Below are 25,611 nucleotides of genomic sequence, written 5' to 3'. Positions count from 1 at the left end.
TGTTAACTTCTGTATATGCAGAAAATGTCTAAGCATACAGATTCTACAGCTGAAGTGTTGTTGGAAAAGAGAGGAGGAGCAGGAATAATAACTTTGAATAGACCCAAGGCTCTCAATGCAGTAAATCTTTCTATGGTCCGACAAATCTATCCACAAATAAAGGTTAGTAGATCTTTTCTTTCCCAGCCAACACATGTACGTTATCAACTAGTAATAGTAAAATTCAGCAGCCTCCATGCAGTCAGTATGCACATATCGCAAACTGTACAGCAGTGTTACCACTTGGTTGGGTGCCCAAGGCAAAGGTACAAATCGTTAGGGTACAAGGTACTGTTGGTTTCATTCCTTAAAGGACAACTTTATGGAGTCAGAGGCCTGAGGTCTACAGGCAACTAAAGTATGAGAAGTTTTGTGCATGCAAATAGTACCTTTAAATTTAATGTTATTATTTATCATATGCACACAGTCACATTTATTAGTATTTGTTGGATAGTTGCCTGCATTTTTTTTTGAAAGATTATGCATTCTTAGAAGTATATTTAAAGAAGTAATTTGCAGTGCTGAGCCTTATTTGAAAAAAGGCCATAAAGGTGGCATAATGTATGAATAACTAGTACATAGAAATCTCTCTCCTTTTATCTTAATGTCCTTGACAAAAATATAAGTACAGTTCAGGGGAAAGAAAAATCCTAAGGCAACTTGTTTTTTAATCTTGATATGGTTGCATTGCTGTTGAAGTCTCAGGTCAGATTTAGTTCAGAAAAAAAGAGATCTAGCCTTTCTATGTGGCCAAAAAAATGAAAGTTTGCAGAGAGCAGGCACTGATTCTAGTCACTTTGACAAGTCCTGTCAGTAACTTGAATATTGTTTTTCGTGGCTCACATCTTAGAATCACACAGTTTTCATTATCTGGCCTGAAACATAATTAATAGATCTTCCACATCCCCAGCTTTCTGCCCCTTCATCAAGCTCCCATTTTGATTATAGGGCCCTGTTTTAAGGAGGCCAGCATTTCATCAGGGATTGGGAATGCCACATAGGCATTCTTCTGAAACACGAGGCAGCTCTGCTGATCCGTGATGTGGAGGTTGAATAGCAGTAATGAAACCCAAGCGTAAGTCAAATTCCCAAACATGTATGTTGCAAACTAGTTTATCACTGAAGTTGAAGCATGGGGCAAGCTGCTCTTTTGAAGAGGTGAAAGAATTATAGGCAGTATATGGAGAAAGAATTTGTTGCACAGATTTGGATCCTAGGTGTTTTGTTTCCTTATAGACATGGGAGCAAGATCCTGAAACTTTTCTAATAATTATAAAGGGAACTGGAGGAAAAGCTTTTTGTGCTGGAGGTGACATCAGAGGTAAGGACTGTTATCCTCAGAGTATTTGACATAGGTTTCCCAGTTACCAATTTAGAATTGATTTCCTTTATTTAGTGATTCAGGTGCACAGCAGTAAGATATTAGTTACACTGGCTTGTCACACCTTGATGTGCAGATTTAGTTACTAGTCTGAGGCAGCAGGTAGAATATGGTATACAAAAGCAAAGACTGATTTGTTAATGAATAGCTGGGTAGTGGGAAGCAGCCATCCCAGGAAAGAACAGAATCTTGCCTCTACTTTACCATCACAGATTTTCATTACTGACAGCTTTTTTGCATGCAGTTTGGTGAGTTTCAATAGGCAGCTCTACTCCTATTGAATAATGTGTATATCTGATGTTTAATTGTTCAGATACAGAGCTGACTACAGTGATCCATGGATTCACGGTTATTCTGTAGCTCTGAGCTGTAGTAAATCTCCAAACTTTGGAAGTGAACAGTTTTAAATCCTAGGCAAACAAATAGCAGAGGTATGTGACAACCCCCAGCATGATGATAATGACTCAGATTTGGAATTTTGCTGTCATTTTTGATTAAATAATTTACTCACATAGAATACATTAGGATAAAGTTAGTGTTTGACTGCCATAGGGAAAAAATGTTACCAGGCTATATTGATTTTCATACTTTTAAAAATATTTTATCCTAAGTTTACTATTATCTTTAGAATTTTAATTTAGCCATCTTATACATATCTTATCAACTTATCTTATACATTCTTAGCCATCACGGATGCAGGAAAATTTGCAAGTAGTCTGGCACAAGATTTCTTCAGAGAAGAATATACCCTGAACTATGCTGTTGGTATGTTTAATAAATTGTAGTAAATTCTCAAGTTTCTCTTCCTCCCCGCCCCCCCCATAACAGTGGCTCTGTGTGCGAATCCACTTTCTTGCTAATTATGAAAGACCAAGAATATTGAAACAGGAGTAGTGGTTTTTTTGACCAAGTTCAACACTAGGATTGTAACCTCATTCCTGTACCTTGCATGCAGTGTTTGTTTCTTGTGTTTAGGTACTTCATCTCATCCCAGGGTTCTTGGTAGGTATATTTGTGTTATGGCTGAATTAAGTCTTAGATACAGACAATACACTTGTGCCCCAAGTATTGTCGATCCACTTGAAGAGAAAAAAAAATAGAGAGTCCACTCTATACATGGCACAGGTATTACTGTATACATGACACTATGTTAGTCACAGTCCACTTCCCAAAAATGTGCAATCATTTGTATTTCTTCTAGGCACTTGCAAGAAGCCATATGTGGCACTTATTGATGGCATTACAATGGGAGGGGTAAGTAAAATACCCCAGTGTGGTATGTGATATCAGTTGTCTTAATGTATTATTCTGTATTCAAGTTGAATAAAGTGTGCACATCATATTTCAGACATTAAATTTGATAATAAACATCTTAACCTGAACTTTGTCTCTGTAGCTTAGAGTAGATAGCTGCTCTTTTACTGCTTCTGCTGGTTTTTTGATAGCTTTCACAGCTATTGCCAGATCCTCAGAGGAAGCAGTCTGGAGAAAAACAGCGGGATCCTGTCACTTCAGCAAATGGCATTCAGAGAGTTTTTGGAAGACTTAAACAGCAGCTTTTAGATGATAAAGAGCTGACAATGATTTTGCATTCAAAGTATATACAAAATTAGAACTATAATAGTGCAAGTAAGGGTGAGTCTGAAGACTGGAAAAATCTCATTCTAAGCTATAGTTTGGCAGAAGTTCAATTTTGATAAGATGTTCAAAACATGAATTTATGCTTTTCCATCAAATGGTCTGGAAACGCATCTGTCTCACCTGGACAGTACTCAGAGCACAGTAAGAAAATCCTTCCACTCCCTGCCCCAGGCCACAGTTTATTTCTAAAGATATGACTAAAGAAAAGCCCATTACAGACCCAATTACATTGGTAAACATCAGTACTATGCTTTTCTTCATACTGACATGTTACTTGTTCTCTTTGGTTTGACATCTGTTGGATATATTTATATCATAGCAGGGGATCATATATGACACAATCATTCTGAGATATTCTGAGCAATGAGTTTGACTGCAAAGTCTGTTTGCCTTCCATATTGTTGCTGAATTTTATGGGGGTGATCATAAGTATTCCTACACTGCCAATTAGGGCTGCTTCAAAACTGCTCTTAAAAAGGTACTCTCCTCTCACCACTGAAAGCAAGGATATAAAGGAACTGTTTAATCCAGAGCAACAACAGTTATGGTGAAAAACTGCTTAAATACTTATCCTGTCAGCTTACTCAGCAAGAAGAGTTTTTAGATATGTCTTTGGTTTGAACATACTTGCTTATGATATAAAGTTGAGGGTATTTATCACCAGACTTGCACAGCCTGAATATGAATGAAACCCTTATTTCTGAACTAGGGAATTTGAAACATGACATAGATGTTAAAATGTTACATAGATAACTCAGAAATGTAGAGGACCTTCCACTATACAAAATACTAGTATTTTATATTTCAGTTACATCAGTCTATAGCAGTATTTCCACAGAGGTATTTTGCTTTCTTTTGCACTTTCTGAAAGGACAAATATGCAACAAGCACTGTCTCCAAAGCCTCTGTGTTTCAGCAGTCATTAAATGCTGCCATTTAGAGGGAAAGCGTGCCGCATCCACGCTTGCCTTGCTCGCTTTTTGGCTGGATCTGATAGGCAGGGTTTTGTTCTGTGTTGCGCTTAAAACATTGCACTGCTGGCAAGGCCTCAGGCTGAGGCTACTGTTGTCTTTCATGTCAGTGCAATATGAGCACGTAGTCTATTCACTTCAGGTTGCTCTAGGGCAGGAATGAAAGCAACTGAGCACTATGTGGCCATTCACTTGTGACCATTCCCTTTCCCTATTCCCTTGTTTATCATTTCATCCATTTTGGCTATAAGCTTTTCATCTTGTGATCAAAACATTGGGCAACAACTCTCTTCCCTTTGCTTCTCCCTAACCAAGCCCCAGAGATCTCAGCTAGATAGCCTTCTTCCCCTGCACCAAACCAGTGTGCACAATTACTCATTTCCAGCACAAAGGGACTAGTCTTACAGTTCTTTTTGCAGTAAAGGCCTTTATCAGAGATATGAACCCTGGAGATTTGTGGATAAGAGATAGGGAGTCCATTTATTGTGTATTGAATAATGGCCTTAGTAGCTGTGGAAGACCAAAACCGCCTGAAAGCTGATGTATTTTTAAAGGCTGCATAGATGGTGCATTATAATTGTGGCCTAGGAAGGAATAGAAATTTGTCCTTTGAAAGTATTAGTTTTAGATTAGGAAAAAAAAAAAAAAAAAAAAAAAGCATAGTGGGTCAGATGATCATGCCAGCGCTAAGGCTGTGAATTGCCTTTCTTTTAAGGGGAGCTTGAAGTTTTTAAAAGACAGCAATATGAAATATTAGTATAAGGCACTCAAATCTGCATTTCACTGAATCCCTTCTAGACTTCAGCTGCAATTAGGATTTGAATGACAACCTGCTTGCTTGTCCTCAGTTTGGTGCAGTTGTCCTCATTCAGGGAGGCAAGTAGATTTTGACTGAGCAAGTATAAATTTAGGGGAAGCAGCACCCAAGTCTTGAGTTGCAGACAACCTAATTCTTTAATAGATGATCAAGTGCTCTTTAATTCAGACTTGTAACACCTAAGTTCACTCTTAGGATGATGCCCTATGTACAGCAGGGCATACTTTCAACCAGTATACATATTTTCACGTGCAATACATGAAAGCATAGACTTTGAACTTGCTAGTCATACTGTCACCTTGTTCTGCTTGCCAGGAGTATATACCCTATCCCATTGAAATTATCCAGTAGAATATAATCCAAATATACAGTATATACAAATACCCAATAGCGCAATTATCCAGCACTAATATGGAATCATTTTATTTATAGTACTATTAGATGCTTTCTTTTAAGCTTCTTATGTCTAGATCACAGTCTTATTCCCCAGAAGAGGAAGCATGAGCACTGCTTAAAAATAGAGATACTCCTCTACAGCTCTACACATATAGAGTGCACTGTTTCGATTTGAAATCAATTAGAAGTCAAATAGCATAATAGAAACTCAGTTATGTGTTTAGGTAGTAAATACACAAGTACCTTAGGTTTTGATGGCAAAACTTGGACCAAGAAGTGAACTAATTTTGTTTCAGTATTTTTGCCTAGAGGTTGAGATGGCTTTCTTGAGAACTTAATTAGCCAATAGATGGGGTTGTGGAGCTTGTTCTCCACAGATGCTGTTCTGATAACTCATCAAAACTTGAAGAACTATGTAGATGTGTTGTTCTCCCCATCTTTTTATTCAGCTTCATGGCAATAGGATCAAGCAACAAGACTATCTGCTTCAGCAAATATGATGTCCTGTCATACTACTCTGATGTTACACTTTTTAACTATTAGTGCTTTGAGTTTTAGGGTGAGAAAATGTCTTTCAGGAGTGCAAATAGATTTAAAGTAATACTGAGATTGTTGTGTTACATTTTCAGTACAGAAAGTGTTAGGTACAGTTACCAGCTCTCTTAGGTCCTCTAGACAGACCTATTGTTAACATTACTCTTCTCATCTTCACATTTTCCTAAATTTCCTTCCAAATAATAGGAAGCTTGCGAGTTGCTTGTAATTCATAATTTAGAAAGATAATATTCTCCTAACCTTACTGCTAATTGGGTCTTCAAGTTCATCAGTGGCTTCCTATTAGTTTAAGGCATTTAAATTTAACACACTTAGTAATACAGTTCCTTAGGGAAAAGCTTTTACTTGAATTGGGAGTCTGTCTCCAAGTTAGAGTATCCCTAAGGTGGCAGTGAGAACTATTTAAAATACTAGTTGGGATAGTACCACTCGAGTGACCTATGAAGACCGGTGTGTTCAGCTGTGGGCTGTACAGAAGCCTAGAGCTGAAAGGAATATCCAGATTATTCTTCTACCTTTCCAGGGGGATTAAATACAGGTAGATGAGCTCTAGCAAGTTTTCACCTAATCTGTTCTCAGAACTCCCCCACATCAGGCTTTGCACTGTCTCTGGGTATCCTGCTCCAGTGCCTAAATCTTCTTAGAAGTTAAAATTCCCTAATAGCTGATCTAAGGCATTAGCATGTGTGCTCAGTATACTCTTGTCTTAGTCATGGCCCAGTAAGAATATTTTGAAATACTTAGTTCTTTTCTTCTACCTGTCTCTTTTTAACAGGAACAAGGCTAGTTATTCAGCCTTTTAACATAGGTTATATTTCAGTCTCTTGGCCTTCTTCTAATCTTCTGAACTCCCTCCATTTGTGTACTTTACAGTTCATTACCAGCAACCAGACATTTTTTCAGGTAGGGCCCCATCAGCACCAAGCAGAGCAGAATGACAATCTCCACAGTCCTAGCACCATACACTGCAGCTCATGGGAACAGCAGCCTCTCAAAATATCTACTGCTGTGAAGCCATCTCTTTTGGGTAGTCTTAAACCTACTACTTTTGCCTCTTCCTCCTTGCATCACAAAAACTTTTAATCACAATACATTTCACCACTTACCTTGTTCCACTTCTCAGTCCTTTTTCCTTAAACAGACCTTGGATGCCAAGGAATCATCATGCTGAGCAAGCCTTTTTAACAGGTATCACAAGGAGAAACTAACACCTAGTTCCTGCAGAAACCCTAGTCCTGGCTTGGGTGTTGCCTTTTACAGGTGCAGCAGATCAGGCTGATGTTTCCCAGATGTACAGCATCTTGGCTGAGGGGGTGCCTTTCACTCCGTTTATGCCCATTAGTAGAGACTCTGCTGTTTCACAATGTCTCAAGTAGCTCTTTTGCAACAGCATCACATGATTAAACTGATTTAAAATCAGGGTTGCTATAACCCCTGAAAATGTCTACTCATTTGTCCCATTGAAAATGTATTTGTAATCTGTGTTTGATTTGTTTTCTCAGTTTCTGGTTTTTTTTTGCATGCTTTTTCCAAAGTGAGATGGTTTTAAAATCTGATCTAGTCCTTCAAAGTATTTGCCTTCCAAAAATGTAATCTAGAAAGTATATAAATCCTTATCATGCCATCATCCAGGTAGCTAGTGAAGTTACCAAATAAAAATCTGTTAATGATTGGCTTCTATGTGATCTCAACTGAGATACCCTCTTTGAATACATTCTCAGGTGATTGTGCCCTCCATTTCTTAGTGATACCATCTAGGCTCTGTTCCTTTAGTTTGCCTGTGAGAACAAATTATCCTGCATATGGGGAAGCATCAGAAAATTTGCGGTCTGGGGTTTGAAGCATTTTCAGAGTGCCATTTTTATTGCGTGATAAGATTTTAATTTAAGTCATAGGATTGTTTAGAGGTTCCAGAGAATAAGAGACAGACAAACTTCTGGACATGCTCTTACAATTTTGCCGTGAATTGAGAAAAAACTTGTCCTGTACATCTGCCCGTCCACCCTTTCTGAAACAAAGATCAAAAATTACTCCTTTTTTCTGTGTATGTCCTAGCAGAAAGAGTGAATTGAGTACCTAATATTTAGCTCTTTTTTCCTGTGTTGGTTTCATGGGATTTGATCAGTAAAAGATTAAAGTAGCTTATATAGATTTTCATTGGAAATAGCCAGATGTCATCTAGTTTTTTATGGAGAAATTTGCTTAGCTTAAGTTTGTATCTTTGCTCCATAATTATTCTCTGGCATCAGCTGAAGTCCATTTGTCTTTGCGAGGACTTCAGAAGAATTTCATTTGGTGAAGAGTAATATCTACTTACCTTGCAGCTCTTAAGTAAATGTTTATTTGCAAATTAGGTGTCTTCTGATATTACTTAAGCACATAAATACAACAGGAGAAACAATAAACAAAGCTCCCCCACCTCTCCCTATGTCTTGATGTATTTTTTCTTTTTTTTTTTTTTGCATTTGCTTTAGAATGTATCAATTTAATTAATGTATGTACAGCTTTTATACAGAGGCAGAGAGTTTGAGATAAATTCAAAATAAGAAAACTTCAGAAGGAACCATATTTGGAAAAATCTCCTTTTTTTTGCTCACTTATAATGGATTTTTTGATTAGAACAGTGTGCTTTCATAAAGTCCATAGGTGGATATTACTCACAGATGAAACAGCTCCTCATTTATTGTGCAGTGCACAAACAATAACTGCACCTTATTTTACATTTACTTACTAATTATTATTAATAATATACATTGCAAGGTTTCAATGAACTTCTTTGAGTGGCTTAAAGCTATAGCACCTAAATGTTCATGAAAAATAATTACTTTCCTTAGCATAGCACTTTTATCCTGTAATGGCCATTATTCTTTTAACCCTCGTTATGGCTAGGAAACTGGAATTTGTAGATGGTACTGTGAAATACACCACTGCTCCTTGGCCCGATTCACCTTTTCCTTCCTTTCTTATTAAATACCCCATTCATTTGTTTCAGTCATCACTCACTGAAGCTCAAACATCCTTGGTTTTGTTTTAATTTAAGCTCTAAACTCTGCCCTGGCGCAAAAGTAATTGTCCAACTAAATCTAGATAAGCTGCTTAGTGATTCTCTGCCTCCCTTTCCCCCTCCTCTCCCTGACTCCTCTCCAAACTCATGCCTGTATGCTGTACAGATCTGTGTCTCAAAGCTGCAGGAAGCTTGTACCATAAAGATAAATTCAAATTTTGGGAATAGTTTTCTGTCGTCAATCTTTGTTAGGCTGGCTTGTGCACCGCTTTGCTTTTGTAATGCAGAGTGTTGAAAACTGTGGAAGCAAGTCAGAAAAAAAGGATTCACTCTCTACTGATCTTGCAGCGTAGTCACCATCTGGCATGTTGGGCTGCCTGCTAAGCTCCTGCATATGATGCTCTGGACAAATAGAGCACTTCATTTTGTAGTTAATCGGACTATAATATAAACAGCTCTTAACATCTATTAAAAAAAAAGTACTAAACATTCCAGGATTTGTGTGTGATGTTTTCCCCAAAGAGCTCCTTGTAAGCACTGTCTTGAAAATAAGTATGTTAAAGTAGAGGTTTGACAACTGATCTGGTAAAGTAAGTAAAACTCCTCTCCCTCTATAACCTTCTCCCTTCAGAAGCTACAGTGACTGTTGTTTTTGATGTGCAATATAAGAAGGAACGGGTAGCACTTTTTCCACCTAGGAAAGAAAGATAGACTTCCTGCACATAAATCACACAGATGTTGGTGTTATATAATGGTACTGCACTTCAGTGTACTAGAGTCAGAGATTACATGTGCTTTACGTTCCTGCACAAAGCAACGAGAAGGAGAGAGAGAGAGACACCACCTAATAGAGCAAATGTCAATTGTCTGCTCAGAGGGAAGTCAGGGTTTAAGCTCTGCTCTCTAGATTATTATTTTTTGTGAAGTTTATATGTATTCAAGAGGTTTTACTTGCGACTTCATGGAAGGCCTCTACCCCTGCAGAGTTGAGCATGGTTGCAGAGGTCGTGTGGGTTTTGTTGCAGCTTTTTCCTTTCTAACACCAAATTCTTTCTTGCTAAGAGTCCCACTGTTTCTCTCCAATTCTGTGCCTCTGTGTAGATGTCTCATCTCGTTATTTCCCTCTTTATTAGAGATCAAGGAAAAATAGTTCTGAATTATCTTTGCCTCCATCTTCTCATATTCCTGTTAATTTTTCTCATTTCTAGGAGAATGTGAATGCTTATTTTCTCCTTGGATTTTAATATTTATCTGCCTCCTTTCTTTTCATGCATTCTTTTCCCTAAGAAATAAGATACCACTACAGAATCTCCTCAGTTTACCCTCATCATTTCAAATAACTATGTCCCTGTTTAAATACTGTTCTCTGGCATGTATCTGTTTTTAAGAGCAAGATTTTTCTCTTCAGTTGTCAGAGAAAAACCATAAAAACCTAGGTATGTGTTGATGCACCTTGCTGAAACCTTTGCCCTTGCCAGGCCTCCCTGTGCTCATTATGATGTGGTGAGATGTACATATGTACTTTACCCGTGGTAGCTGAATTTTTAGGTGATACTGGGGGGCAGAGAGCCAGAGCTGGTCTCCCAGAATTTAATTTTCCTGTCCATTAACATCTTGAAAGGCAGCAAATGCATCATACAATAAATTGCAGAGACCGGTCCAGATTGTTTTGAGAATTTGATTGTATACATTGTATTGTTGATCTGATCATGTCTAAAATAGTACTGGAATGGAGAAAAAAAAGTATCCTGGTTACTATCTTTTTCTTAGCATACATGACCAGTAAAAATATCATATTTATATAAAAATAGAAAAATAACATATTAGAAATAGAAAAATAACATATAACCAGAAAAATAACATATTTATATAAAGCAGCTTCTGGTGAAATGTTCACTAGAGAGTGTTTGTAAGCAGGTAGGATCTAGCAGACACTTTCTGTTAATGTGTATCATGATGAAAAGCTCTGAGGAGTGAGGCTGTTTTTTCCCATATGTCGCAGTTGTGCCCAGTAATCCGAATAATCTTGGCCAAAGTGATCTAAGTAACAGTGATTTTGTCAGATAACCATTTCTCTTTAGTTTGCCTATTGAACAACTGTTGAAAGAAATAAAAAAAAAAATTTTTTTCAGTCCTTGCTACTGTTAGGCCCTTGTTACTGTTACTCTTAAAGTGCTGAATTCTGTTTTAACCAACTCCATGTGAAGTGTTATTAGTGTTTGAGCCATAAACCATAAATTTTTAAACTTTTAATCTATTTTGAGAAGTGTGCATGGTAAGTCTATTATTATTTAATTTCGTAGTGAAACAGTCGGTGTAGTTTTTATGGTTATGATTATTTTTACTAACAATTTTGACAGTTTCCTTGGCTTGTGCTCCTCTCGTAGGGAGTTGGCCTCTCAGTTCATGGACATTTCCGAGTTGCTACGGAAAAGACAGTCTTTGCAATGCCAGAAACAGCAATAGGCAAGTATGCAGCATATCACCCCATATTAAAATGTTTCAGGTTTCATTGGTCATTTAATTGGGATAAAATGTGTTTGACTGAAAGAAGTGGAGGAAATGAAGTATTTTAAAATGGAATTGAAGATAGCCATATATTAAAGATTTTCCACTCATACATATTGTCAACTCATTTCAATACAAGACAAATTAACTGTACCGTAAGCTGATATGCAACATTAAGGAGACAAACTCTGACACATTACAACTTTACAGACTGTGTGCAAGCAAGATCAGTTTTCTCTCTCCCCCTTTTTTTTTTTTTTAACCAGCCGCATTTACCTTGCACATTCTGATGTTTGATCCTAAAACTCCTTTGTCAGCTCTTAAAGATGTGATAGAAAAAATTATGTCTCTGAGTTGTATGTAGTGCTATATCTCAAGAAAAGAAATTAGAGCAGCTTCCTGCTAGCTGCTAGTGTGCTGTGAATTTTCTGAACAAGTAAGTTTAGGATGAGGAAAAAATGAGACTACATGAATTTGCTAAACTCATGACATTTCTAATCAGCTTTTTTACAGGAAAAGTGAAACTAAGGCTTTTTAAACGTAAACACAAATTTTCACATGTAAAATTATTCTAACAATAAAGGCATCTTTGTTTACTTGTTGAAGTGTAAAGACATGGATAATCCTATGTTACCAAAGATGATGCATTTTACATATGTTGCTTATGTTTACAGGGACTTGTTTAAGCAAAAGTAAACCGTGAAGATCTCTAGAGGAAAAGCTCAGAACTTGCTTAGGGAAAAAAGTAATCAAACCCTTTTAGGTTTAGTTTAGAAGCCAAACTATTGAAATCTGTCTGGATTTGAGGGCTTAGCTGTGTTTTTTTCTCCATGATAACACGTTTAAAACATCTAGCTGTCTAGATATTGTAATAATAGATCTTTTTCGTATATGCACTTATTTAGTAGGCATCATAGCTCTCTTGTGAAAACAATAAATTCATTTAGCTTATGTGTTTTCATGCAGTTAATTATACACTTATACTCCACCATATAAAATGATGTATGTATGCCACTGTGCATATAAAAATGGAAGACAAAGTTCCCATTTGTAGAAGTTTAAAACTGACATAGATGAGATAAAACATAGGAAAGCAGCTCACTTGTCGGAGATGTGAAAAACCCAGGGTTTGGAAGGCCAAAATCCAGAATTATATTACAAGAAGTGCACTGTGAAGTGCAGTTATAATAATAATCGTCACTTTTAGTATAATCCTCTAGCCTTTCAGGTTTCCATAAGTCATTTACTAACATATCTCCAGCTACAACTGCAAGGTAAAGTAGAAATATAGCAGTAGTACCTTTATCTTAGTGTTGGTAATGGCAGAAACAGTTTTACATTTGGGACTGTAGTGAAGCTGATCCCATCTGTCACAGAATTGAGACACAAGTCATCGTTCCAGACACAGCTTTTAAGCTTGATCAATCCAACAGACATATAGCTCTTACTTAAGTGAGGGATTTGAGAAGTTCTTGGTGAACGCTGCCAAAAGGAAACATTTTCAAGTAGGTGATAAGAGAAAGATGAAAAGGAAAAAAAACAAACAGGTAGCAAGCAGCAAAATGTGGGAAGCGGTACTGACAGGTTCATGAGGAATTTATGGAACAGGGACAGGAAGAGAGTGAGTAAGGAAGAATGGAAGCTTTAGTGGACTTATGCAAGAGAGTGAGTTTAAAGTGCATTAGCTGCATCTTCACTTACCTTACTTGTAAAATTCTTACAATTTAAAGAGATTAAATTTAGTTTTATTCACCTCTAGATCCGGTTAATCAGCTTTATGTAGAAACTGTTTTCTTGAGTCTTGCCCTGTGGAAGGACTCTGTAAAATACCAACATGAAGATTGCTGTTTGGAATCTGAGGGACCTTTTTGGAGGATAGGGAGAGAAGTACTGCAGCATCAGTATTTTAATTACTGCAAAGAAAAGGTTGTTAAGATTGCAGTCTGGCTGGACAGGGAAAGTAATGTAATCATCATTTTTGCTTTGGAGAGCACTGGTAAGAGAAATTTCATTTTGAAATGAGAGGATCTATTGCAGGAGTAGGAAATCCAGGAGGAGGCATGAATAGAAACATAAAATTAAATGGCAGTCTTGGCAACAACATATTTATGATGGCTCAAACTGAGATGGAGAAATATGGAGTAAACTGTTCGGCAAGTGACTACAGATGAAAAAGAGGGTAAGTGATGAGCTGATCTAATGCAGCTTAGAGCTTTTGAAAGGTGCTAACAAGACTTCAGCATTTTAGAAGAGCTGCATGCCTCAGCAGTCTATGAAATTAGGAATAAATCAGTTAATGGCAACACACATCGGTTGGAATGAGAATAGCGTAATACAGTGATAACTGGTAGGAAGGGGCTCCTAAAAACAATTTTATAGTGTATGAGAGGCAGCAGAACTTAGGAAAGATCAAAAGGGAGCCAGAGGAGGGGCTGAGAGGAGACTGAGAACATACAGCAGTGAGGAACCTGTATGGGCTATGGAGAGGAAGAAGACACTGAAGAGGAGCTCTTTTAAGGATACTTTTCCTTGATTATGTCCAAAAGAGAGGAATATTCAGAGGACACTCACTACTCCCATCTTAAAACCTTTTCATGTGTATAACACGTACAATGAGTCTTGTGATCTAAGCCAAGTGAAATATTGCTGGTCCATTAATGAACTCTCAGACTAATTTTTTGTTCAAGCTTTCTCTGCAAGAGGTAGGTATGATTTCAATATTTGAGGATATCATCATAAGAGATTTTAGAGAAAAAGCAACTGCCAGTTTGAATTTGCAAAAATTACTTCACAATTCTTTGTGTCAGTTCTGTTTGGTGGGAGCATGCATGTATTCTTCAGACACCTAAAAAAGTTTCTGGAAAAGGTTAGAGGCAAATGAAATGAACATTGTTGTCTGGTATACGCTGGTAACGTGCTAATGGAAAGGATAAAATTTGAAAGGTGTTTTTACAATAGTTCGCTTTTAGGAAGAGTTTAGATGGTGGAAAAATGTCAAACTAAGTCAAGGAGAAACATCATACAACATTCATGCATAAGTCATGCAGACAAAAGTGAGCCAGGAATAAATTGTTACTGAGTTATAGTTATGATTAGGATAATAGGTTTTCCCTTCATTTGTTTTTTGTTTTGTTTGTTACAGGCCTTTTTCCTGATGTAGGTGGAGGATATTTCTTGCCAAGACTTGCAGGAAAGATTGGCTATTTCCTTGCGCTAACAGGATTTAGGCTAAAAGGAAGAGATGTGCAAAAAGCAGGCATTGCTACCCATTTTGTAGAATCAGCAAAGGTAAACAGCTAGCCCGTGCGAGCCGGGGCAGCTACCGCGGGGACACGCTGAGTTGTTTCAGCACATTTGCAGTGTGCACTTACCAGCAGTGCCAGCTCGTGCAGTTGCCAGGCTCTTGCTGCTTTTTTCTTGGGTTTTTTTTGGCTGTCATAGGCTGGCTTCACCTGCTTGGGCTGTAGCCTGTTGGCAAGCAGAGTTCTCTGCTGTTCGCTGCAGGCATCATTAAATCAGATGTTTTAATCTGATGCCTCTTTAAATCTGGCTGAAAGTTGTGGTTTTTTATTTTTTTTTGTGTAGCAGTTCTGTACAGTTATAGTATGTATATATATGTCTTTGTTTATACGTATATATATATGTAGTAGTATATACTATAGTAGTAGTATATACTACTACTATATACTACTATAGTAAGAATAATCCAAGAAGTACATTTGCTTTTACCTATTTTGCTTATTTTTAACAGCTTCCTGCCTTAGAAGAAGACTTGATTGCACTTAAATCTCCTTCAAAAGAAAGTATTGCAGACTTACTGGACTCTTACCATGCGAAGGTAATCTGGTTAATTACTGTCTCAAAATTAAATCAAGGAAAATTGTTAATTAAATATGTGTAAATGCTAATTCTTTTTTTTCATGCTACTGATCTTTGTTTTCTGGTTACAAAAGTAATGGATTTACACGCTATCCAGACTCTATTTGTAGCACTAGTGCCTACAGTGTCAAAATAAAACATAAAGGCCTATTTTTTTCTTTACTTTCTACCTTTTATTCATTTTGAACTCACCAAACCTCTTTCTTTTTCTGTGCCTGATTTTTAAATGAAAATGTTTACTCACTTTATTTCTGTTTTAGAATTACTAAGTTCTGATATGAAGATAAATTAGAAAAATAAATTTTTATGAAAGCTATTTTACATAGAAATTGCATACATAATTTACATGGTACTGATCATTTTGACAAAATGGAAAGTTACAAAATAGAATGGATTATAAATTGCACTATAGTGCTTTACAGGATGACATTTAGTGGAAAAGGAAGTTGCATATATTTGATTATTAGAGCTGGAATAAGAGGGAACCTATTTCTCATCTGCAGTTGCTGCTAACAAAACATCTGTTTATGTCCTAAACCCTTTAATGCAGCAGGGCTAAACATTTGTCACACTTTCTACTTAAATCCATCAAATCTTTCAGTCTCTTTAGCTGTCCATCAAGATCAGGAGCCAGTGCAAACTGGTTATTACAAAATTGTTATGTACTTCATGGCACTGTGTGTGTCATTTAGCTGTAAGAGCAAATTCTGCATTAGTATTAAGTGAAACAAAGGAGAAATAAGTGTGAATCAAAATTAGGCTCTTGAAATTAATATATAAATCAAAAAAAGGAGGAAAGCACAAAAATAGGAAATATCTCTAAGAATATGATTCTAAACTAAAAGCAAATAATCTAGAAAACTACATAGAATTTTATAAAGGGGTGAGAGAAAAGTGGAAGAGATGCACATTCTTTCTGTTCTGTCCTTTCTTTTCCACTGTGTATAAAACTACTGTAATAAAGAAAAGTATATATATATATTCTGAATTGGAAGTTATTACCCTTGCTTTTAAATTCTCAGGTTTTCTGGGATTTATCTACACCAGCTTTCTCAGTGGATCTGATGCAGAGCTCGATAGGACAGTTGTGATTTATGCACAAAGCACCGCTCAGTTGCACACCCTGTCCCGCTCAAAAGCAGCGCTGCATCATGACACGACACCTTTAACATTCAAACCACGTGCTGTAAAACTGAGTATCACTAAAAACGGTGGTCTAGAGAACATCCAGCGATCTACCTGTGATATTTCTGCAAATCACTGAAATTGTTCAGTGCTGACCTTTCAGATGGTCAAAAATAACAAAGTAAAATACATGTTTGTTTTTTAAATAGAGCAAAATTGATCAAGAAAAGGAGTTTGTACTTGATGAACACATGGAGAAGATTAACAGGTATTCTGGATTTTTCCTTCTTTTTTTTCCTCTTTTGGAGGGAAAATGTCAAGTTAAATCCAGTAATAATACCAGCACCCAAAAGATAAGTTGGTTCAAACGTAGTCCTTTAAACATTTCTTTTTAGGTTGCTTTACTTGAAACTCATTAGATTTTATACTTATTGTGGTATTAAATAATTCATCATTTTGCCTGATTCTTATAAGCCATCATTCTTAGAAGCAACTTATATTATTCTTATTTGCCATCATTCTTATAAGCAACTGCCCTATTACGCATTAAAACAATCATTTTCTCTGGAAACTGGACAGAGGATTTTGTGAGACTAACTGTTCAGTTGGCCAGGAAATATTGTATAGCACATTTGTGCTCGTTGGCCTGAGGCCATCTCTGTGATTAGTTTGGGTCTGATGTGTGTCATGAGAAGCTGAACTCATGAAGAGCAGCAGTAACAAGGGGGGAAAGGCACAGACATCAAACCAGTAAAGTGAAGCTAATGGCATGTTACAAAACATAGATAAAACACATGGCAGTAATTAAAGATTTGGGATAAATATCAGAACTTGTAAGTAAGATATCTTAAAATGTTAGAGATTTCTAAATAGAACATGCCTGTCAGTTAAGTTGCTTAAAATTGAACAGCTGAGTATATTGCTGAGAGCAAAGCAAATAATCTGTCTAACTCTCCATTTCACATCTCTGTAAGTTACCAGCATTTCATATGGAAGAGTAAGATAGAAGCAATTCATTGGATTATCGATATAAGATTTCTTTCTTTTTGTTTTAGTCTTTTTTCAGCAGGTACCATGGAAGAAATAGTTCAAAGATTGAAACAAGACGGTTCTGCTTTTGCCATTAAGCAGCTAGAGGTAATATATTTCTTATTTTTGTTATACATGTGAAACCACAGAAGGCAAATGCTATCATGCATTGAATAAAATTGCAGTCTGCTGAATGGGAAAAAGATTCTTTTTATAGCTTCTCATTTTATTGTCTGTGGGTTAGAATAAAAACAGGAAAAAAAACAAACTTCCAGGAAAATGTTGTTGGTTTTTCCCCCTCAGAAATCTCTTTTGAGTAAATAGCAAGCAGTTTATCATGAGGATAAATGTTTTTGGATTTTGCTTTTTTTGGTTTTTTTTTGAACTGCCTTTAATGTGCCAAAGACTGGCAGTATCCACTGCTCACAAAAATATGGAAATACTGCAGTAATTCAGCTGCACGCTTCAGCCTCATTACTGAAGCAAAAGGCAACTTTTGGTCAAAGACATTTATAGAAAACATTTTTATTTTCTCTTCTTTTGAAGTATTCGCACTCAGCTGGCTTATATTTGTTTGGCTTGGGGCCATTCAAACATTATTTACAATCATACGGAATTCAAGCATTTAAATTTAACTTTGAAGAACTTGCGGAAGAAAAATCCTGCTCTTGTACTAAATTCCTGTCACTTTTTCCCTGTGTTACAGATGGCAGGAAGATAGTTACATGAACTTATGCGAGATGGTTTGATAGTGTGCAAGTGGCAGTCCTATAGGCTGGCTCTCCTCTCTTTATAATATTGCATTAGAAGATAGTATTTTATTTTTAGATATCAGTTGTAGATTTTGTAATATCCTTGCAGAATGTTGTTTTTCTTTATGTTGATTAGCTTTAGTAGAAATCGCAAAGAATAATTATTTGCAGATAGCTTTTCCCAGGTTAATATTTTACAGTTTTATGGCACTGTAAATCAGACATAATAGATCTGTTTTCAATGGAGCGTGGTCTATAAAGGATAGTTTGTGTGTTCAAAATACAGTTTCTATTACAGCAAAAGCTGTCATAATCCTTTGGTATGTAAGTACGATGCCTGGAGGGTTTGCCCTGCCGTGATTGCTCCAGGCAGCCCAGTGGAGAGGCACAAGACGTGGTTTGCACATCACGGCGCTTTCCTGCAGCTTCCTGGCAGGACAGGGCACCCCCTGAGCACAACGTTGCAGAAGGCTGCTCTAACAGGGCAGCGAAAGACTGGTGTCCCTCTCCTTAAACAACTCACCTGCAGCACCTTGGCTAGATGCTCTCTTGTCAAAGCTCAGCCAGGAGCGTGCGGTTGGGTGCAGACAAATGCTTCGATGTTTCGGAAAACAAGCAGGGAGCTCCCTCATCTCCTGCAAGGGAGGTACATGTGGGACCTTGGTGGGCTCGCTGGCTTGTTTTAATTTAAAGCAAACCTCTCTCGAGGACCCTCAGCATCTGAGGCTGAAGTCAGAAAATTTAATGGGCTTTGGGGATAAATGCAGCAGTTGTTCCAGCTGCCATGCTTGTAAGGGACTCAATTCTGTCCTCTTCCCACGGGGCCTTACTGGAATTTAGCTGTACTGCATATTCAATTTATAGATTTCAGGATCATTTCACTGAAATCAAGATGATGGCAAAAACATTAGAATAGGTGTCAGATACTACTATGAAGCTGCCTTTGCATTTTCACAGTCGCCTTTCTAGTTGAGCCTATCCTGTCTGCTTTTCAGGCTTGTTTCCTAGTACTGATCTCTTCCTCCTCTTTGTAGAGAAAGTTTATTTATAGCTACACTGGTGACTCATTTTTCTACATAACACCTACCTGTTTTCTTTCCTTGTTCCTTCTTCCTTCAGCTCAGTTTATGGCAGTGCCTCCTCCACCTTCAGCCTCGTCGATATGCCAAGATAAGGCAGCTGATAGACACAATAGATTAGTTAAGTGCTGCCTTCAGATTATTCCAGTTTCAGTGCTTGCTTTGCCCAGAACCAACATTTCACCCAGAGAACTCTCTCCTTACACTGTCCATGGCAATGCAACAATTTTGCTTTTAAGTTATATTTGCACAGGCTACTGTGTGTATAGCAGTGGCATGTTTTCTGGCTTAAATAGGCAAAAATGGGTCACTGCTGCATCAGCTGGTGTCTGGAGAGGGATGAGGACTAATTGGGAGCCAAAAAAAAATGCTGATGACTGGAAACCTACCATCTCAGTCTGTGTGTCAGGAGCCTAATGTCTGAAACAAAAATAATGCAAAGAGGTAAATCTTACCATCTGCTGCCTTTCATTCGAGTGGTAAAGATGTCCCAAATAACAGGGAATGTCTATTGTAGGGTGAACAATGCAGAGCTTTTATTTGGTCTTACTCGAAGAAAACAGTCATGTTTGAAGGAGTAAAACAAGAATTCAGCTCTTTCCCCCTTGACCCTGAAAGCTTTAGAGCTCGATTCCCTTTTCTTAATGAGGTTCCTCTCCGTCTCCTCACTTCCCCCGTGTGCTGACGTGCTGTTAACTGATAGTTGTGAGAAGCAGATCTGCTCTATTTGTGTGCCTCAAGCAGGTCCTGCCTGCTGCATCATGTTTATGGCCTATATCTCTGTTGCAAGGAGGAAGGCAAGACCTCCAGGCTTCCTCCCAGCGAGCAAAGCAGGGCTGGATTGCTGCAGGGCCTCTCGATCCCAGACAGGAAGCGTGGTTTGACAGGCGTTTTGGTTGGATTCTTTTCAGTGAAATTCCCCACTCCTTCAGCCCCTGCAGTTTACTCCTAGGTCTTTGCAGGTGTGCAGACCTCGGTGTTCTGGGCCAGGCTTTCCTCGAGTGGTGGCCAGCACCTCCGAGATGTTAGTGAGAAAGGTTTATGCCAGTTCATTCAGAGCTTTAGATGTAGTGTAGACACAACGGGGATAGAGATCTCATGGACGAGCTCAGGGAGGAGAATCCTGTACTTTACAATGCTTCAAATGCAGAAACCAAGACGACTTACAAATGTGTCTGAATCGAGCAGAATAGCAAATAAACTCTCTTCCGCAGACCATTGGGAAGATGTCCCCGACGTCCTTGAAGCTGGCGCTCCGGCAGCTGCGGGAAGGCGCTTCCATGAGCCTGCGGGACGTCATGGCCATGGAATACCGGCTGAGCCAGGCCTGCATGGTGAGTGCCCCTTCTCCGGGCCGCGTCACGCGCCGCCTGCCCTGCCCTGGTGCCCCACTTGCTGCTTGCTTCTCCCTAGCTCCGTATTTTCAGGTGCAGATGAAAGAGATGATTTTATCCATGGATGGATAGGAATGGTACAGTCCTTTTGTTATGGAGCAATTTTACAGCCCTTTCAGGAGTGTTGTGATAGATTCCTCAAAAAGAGAGCCTTGAGTACTATTTATAGTAGAGGGTTGGATAACACATGAAACATTGATCCTTCCAGCAGAACAGCATTACTAACTGGATTATTTGAACAAATTCCTCACCAGACTTTCGTGTAGAAGCCTTATTAGTTCTGTCATGTTTAATGTGAGCGTTTTTCATTTTTCCTTAGTTTGAGCAAATGCTGATGTTCAATGTAAATATTTAGAAAAAAAAATAGTGAGAATGCAGTGTTTCTAATGATGGGGTGTGGTAATGTCCGACTGCCTCCTTGCCATCTCTCTCCTGAAACTAATATTGCTGCTCCATTGCTAATGAAACATTCGTAGGTATTTAAGTGTTATATTTGCCTTTTTTCAAGAAATAAATTTGTTTCTGGGATTCTGTTCAGCTGCAAGGTGTGCTAAGTGTGTAGAATATATCACAAAATTCCTGGAGAAGGAGAGGTGGCTCTTTACCTAAATCATTTCCAACCCTGTTAACATGCCCTGTAGCCCATCATGCAAAACTCCGATGTAGCGGGGCTGTGTGAAAGGCACCTGATGAGCCCCAGTGCACAAAGTGCAGAAGATGTGTCTGCATCTCAAGCAAGGGCATCTAGAACCCTCAGCAAGCGAGGCACAGGTAGGACGCGATGAGCAGCCCGTGTGGGATTTGATAGAAAGCTGAGAACTCCAAGCAGAATAAGTTGGCTAGCCCCTGGGGAAAGAAGGGCTGAACTGAATGTGTAATCATACTGCTCATTTCTGTATTTTTCAGAGAGGCCATGACTTCCACGAAGGCGTTCGAGCAGGTAAGGTGCACACCAGAAAGGTCACCTAGGGCCTTGCAGACTCGCCGTGGCAGCCCAGGGAGCACTCGTGAGCTTCCACTGGCTTTCCTTCTTGTATGGTAGAGGTTATTGTCTGCACTAACCGAGCGCAGCAGCTCCGTTGTTTCCTTTGTTTCGATGCCCTAGTATGTCTTTTGGCTGCCTGGTAGCAAGATAGTGAGAAGGTTGCACCAGTTCATGTTTAAAAAAAAAAAAAATTCAAAATATATTTGATGCTCATAGTAGCAAAGTTGAAAAGCAGCTGCATCCTTTGCGTATTCAGCTTTAATTTTACCCCATAGCTGGCTTAGCCAGCTACAAAATGCTTCAAGAAATCAAGCCTCCAATTCAACATGTGTCTGTATAGCAGGTTGGGAGAATTGAGACTACTTTTGACCATGTCCAAAGTATCTCTGTAAAAAGCTATCTTATTATAGGGAACTGTACCAGTTCTTTATGCCCTGTGCAGCACACGATGAAATAAAAGAGACATTACCTTTTCCAAGGTACAAGACATCTGGAAGAAAAACACTTGCTGCGGGCAGGAAGACAAGACAAGACTTGGCTTTTAATCCATATATGAGATATATATATATATATATATATAAGTATACACACACACACATATATACAGCTCAAGTATTTGTTATCATTTCTCCCTTGCTTCTCACCCCTGCCTTCGTGCAGCAGTTTAAAATCCCCTGGAGCAGTGGATTGTGCACTCGACTGCCCTGTTGGAGCACTCACCATGAGCACTCCCTGTTGCAAAAATGGCCCAAGGATCACAGATGTGGTTTGTTTGTACAATATGGAGAAAGTTTCCAATTTTAAATAGTCTTTAGTCCTTGTTAGTACAGACTCCTTTGAAGTTTTGTTCAGTTCAGTCTGTTGAGACCTGCATGCTTTTTATTGTGCTAGAAAGGAGTAGTGGAAGGAAAGAGGCTTTATGAAGATGCCATTCCTAGGATATAGTGCCTACCACTGTACAGGCTTTCACAACTCACTATATGAGAAGTGACAAACCTCAAAGACTCAGAGTCAGATGAGACCAAATCCAGTTCTCAGTTTTGTAAGGCACAAAGTCATTAAACCATCTGTGAATGAGGCAGAGGCCAAAAACAAATTACTGTGTCACCATGTGACAAGTAAACTGCACAAACTGCTCATAAACTAAAAAGGCTGCAAGGAACAACAGCTGGGAAGCTTCCCTTTTGCATAGGATGATGTAGCAATGTTTTAAAGCAGTGCCAAATCTGACACAAGATAAGTTTAAATTTAGTTGTAATCCATTGGATAAAAAGAAGATCCAGCAGGGTGCTGAGCGTCCTGTCTTTGGCTGTCTTTCATAGAAAGTAAGATGCCCAAGCACTCTGCAGCCATCCTGAATAAAGTGGTAGAATGTAGTCAAGAATTTGAGAGTCAGCTGTTTGTTATCCCTGCCTACCAGGAAGGCTTTCAAGACATACAAAATTTGTTTTTCCCCCTAAATAAAACTAGAATCTAATTATCAGATATTGGTTGAGATTGTCTTTCAGCAGCAATGGCCTTAGGTCAGGTATTGCTTGTAATAACTTTTATCTGCTTCAAGATAATAATAGGTTTATTAGGTATGTTAGGAAAGTAATTCACTTAGGAGTGACCCATCAGGATTTTAAAACTTGACCTCAGGTTCACAGCAGTTTTTTTGCTTTTACCAGACCTGCTGGCAAACAGCCCTTCCCCATTGTGTGCTTGTGGCTGTCACTATTAAAAGCTAAAAACCCCTAAAGCCTGAAATACCCAGATCATGCTTTAACCACAGCACGGAGTCTTCTTTTAAAACAGTGAAGAGGCTCTTTGAAGGTTTAGGTGCCTGTATTTTGTCTTGATTTATAAAATAATACCCAGGCTCCAGGAACCGCGTGGCTCTGGGTAAATACCAACAGCTGGCATTTTTGTGCATTCATTGCGTGGTGCAAGAGGGGTGTTTTGCAGTCAGTGCTTCAACACATACAGTCTCCTGCAATCCCACCTGCGCAAGGGGACGAGGATGTCTCAGTTAGCCTGTTACCACCTCGAGGAGTCCCCCCGGGACCTGCGGAGCCCGGCCTGTGCCTGGAGGCGCCTTGCGCCCGTGACACCAACCTCAGCCGTGGGTCAGCCTGGGCCATGGGTCAACCTCGGCCATGGGTCAACCTCAGCCGTGGGTCAGCCTGGGCCATGGGTCAACCTCGGCCATGGGTCAACCTCGGCCATGGGTCAGCCTCAGGTCCTGCTCATGCCCAGCCAAGGTTTGCAAGAGAGGCCCTTCCTGCTGCATGGCAGGATGGCTTCTTAGTTACCAAACACACACAAGAACAAGCCCTAAATGCAGGGACAGTGTTCAGGGGCTTTTCTTAGTGAGCTTCTCTTAACCTACCTTAGAGAGTCTTCGGCGTTTTTGTTCCATTCTTACGCTGAACAAGATATTTCCATCCCAAGCCGCACGAAACACATGGAAGTCACACGAGGAAAGGGAATATTTTCAGGATCCTATTAAAAAATTAAATATTTTAACCTAGACAATAGTAATCATTTTTGTAATTTCAACAGATGAGCTGCCAAGTTTGTAAGATTTATTGCTAAAGAAAACAAACTTAGGTAGCAGCAGGAAGGGGCCTAGCATCTGATGTTTCAAGAACCTGGTGTTCAAAACAAAGCTGCTCATTGGCTTATAAACCACAGGGGTAAAATGCCAGAGAAGTTCATGTGTTTTCAGGATGCAGCTCAGCTTTAAGATGCCGCTGTCATCAGGGGTGAGGTTGGACACGCTTCCTTCTGGGCTTCAGATCCAGATGCTGTGCACGGTTCCGCTAACCGCCATCCCTAGCTTAGCCCGCTGGGATGAGCTCTGCCTGGAGCAGCTGCAGCAGCTCACCGAGAGGAGCCGCAGGGCTTCCCAACGCGTGGTCTGCACGAGCCTCACCTGCCCTCGGCCTCCAGCAGCCTCGTGTTGGCCACTGCTCCTCAGCACAGGGGCCAGGGGCCGCCTGCCCTTCTCCGTGCACCGTGGGCCGCGCTGGCCGGGAGCGCTCGTCAGTCTGGGACCGTTTACCTGGAAAAAGCTTACAAGTAACCTCTGTGTTTTTGTGCTTCCCCTGACAGTGCTGATTGACAAAGACCAGGCCCCGAGATGGAAACCAGCTGCTTTAGAAGAAGTCAGCGAAGAATTTGTGGACGACTGCTTCAAGCCTTTGGGAAACGATGATCTCCAGCTGTAAAGGCAAAGCTTAAAGACCAATACCATCTTATACATCTGCTTAATTTTAGGGCGTACAAATTAATAGTGATGTGGTGGGACTCTTTTCCTAGCCTGTCTTCAGTTTTTTTTTTGCATTCAGGACCATTCTCTTGTTTGTGCTACCATAAAGACAAAAAAAGCAAAAAAAACACTTCAAGGAAGATTATTTTTACTGAAAAAAATTTAGTACGCTATTGAATTCTTGGCATTCGCTCTGCTTTTAGGAGCAGCCTTTGAGAGAAGCAGCATGGCTAAAGGATGGGAAGCAAGGAGCTCTTGCTATTCTTGGCCTGTCACTGATCTCTTAAATAAAACGAGTAGGAAGTATATTTGAGGCTGTGAAACAGAGCTATGAAGGAAGACACAAGACATGCTAAATCCGTGGTGCTAAGCAATTTTTTAAACAAAAGGTCAGGCTGACACATGAGTCTGACAGCAAAAAAAATAGTCTATTGATGTAATGCTTAGTCTTGCTGTGTGATGTAGACCCTGTTTCAAGTGTTGTAACAGCAGAGCGCACAGCACTGCTCTGTCAGACACGCCGAAACCGTGAAAACGCCACCAAGTCTGATGGAGCTTTGCAATGAGCCTTTCTAAAACACGTCTTGGGAGCTTTTCCTGCGCCGCAGCGGCGAGGACGCCACGGGGCGACGAGCCGGGAACATCCCGGACGGGAAACAGTGCTGGCGGCAGGGCGGAAAACCAGGGAAAAGCGGGGGAAACGCAGCCGTGTGAGCTGGTGATGCAGGACAAATACAATGACAGGGGAAAGGTTAAGTGGTCAGCTGCTCCATGGATCCTCTGCTCCAACAAATACATGTGCT

At 39.3% G+C, this 25,611-nt stretch overlaps 1 protein-coding gene across 1 annotated transcript; it reads left to right on the top strand.

Annotated features, from left to right (window-relative positions):
- On the top strand, positions 1-24,781 carry HIBCH (3-hydroxyisobutyryl-CoA hydrolase). Its single transcript, XM_010212243.2, has 12 exons — positions 1-162; positions 1,276-1,360; positions 2,105-2,185; positions 2,622-2,674; positions 11,192-11,270; positions 14,455-14,600; positions 15,064-15,150; positions 16,526-16,584; positions 17,372-17,453; positions 20,391-20,510; positions 21,477-21,510; positions 24,652-24,781. The coding sequence occupies exons 1-12, from the start codon at positions 16-18 to the stop codon at positions 24,765-24,767; spliced, it is 1,089 nt and encodes a 362-aa protein (XP_010210545.2). The 5' UTR covers positions 1-15; the 3' UTR covers positions 24,768-24,781.
- Positions 24,782-25,611: the final 830 nt, after the last annotated feature.

This window comes from Tinamus guttatus, unplaced genomic scaffold, assembly GCF_059628265.1.
Source record: "Tinamus guttatus ecotype Peru unplaced genomic scaffold, ASM5962826v1 Tinamus_guttatus_pri_ptg000197l, whole genome shotgun sequence".
Taxonomy (NCBI): domain Eukaryota; kingdom Metazoa; phylum Chordata; class Aves; order Tinamiformes; family Tinamidae; genus Tinamus; species Tinamus guttatus.
Note: the sequence above shows the minus strand (reverse complement) of the source record. Positions and strands in the feature narration are given on the sequence as shown.

What these genes read in the sequence shown, in the direction of transcription:
- HIBCH (XM_010212243.2), top strand. Translation starts at nt 16, where the DNA reads ATGCAGAAAATGTCTAAGCATACAGATTCTACAGCTGAAGTGTTGTTG. An exon ending in ATTTTGTAGAATCAGCAAAG is followed by an intron (nt 14,601 to 15,063) that starts GTAAACAGCTAG and finishes TATTTTTAACAG; the next exon opens with CTTCCTGCCTTAGAAGAAGA. An exon ending in GGCTGAGCCAGGCCTGCATG is followed by an intron (nt 20,511 to 21,476) that starts GTGAGTGCCCCT and finishes TGTATTTTTCAG; the next exon opens with AGAGGCCATGACTTCCACGA.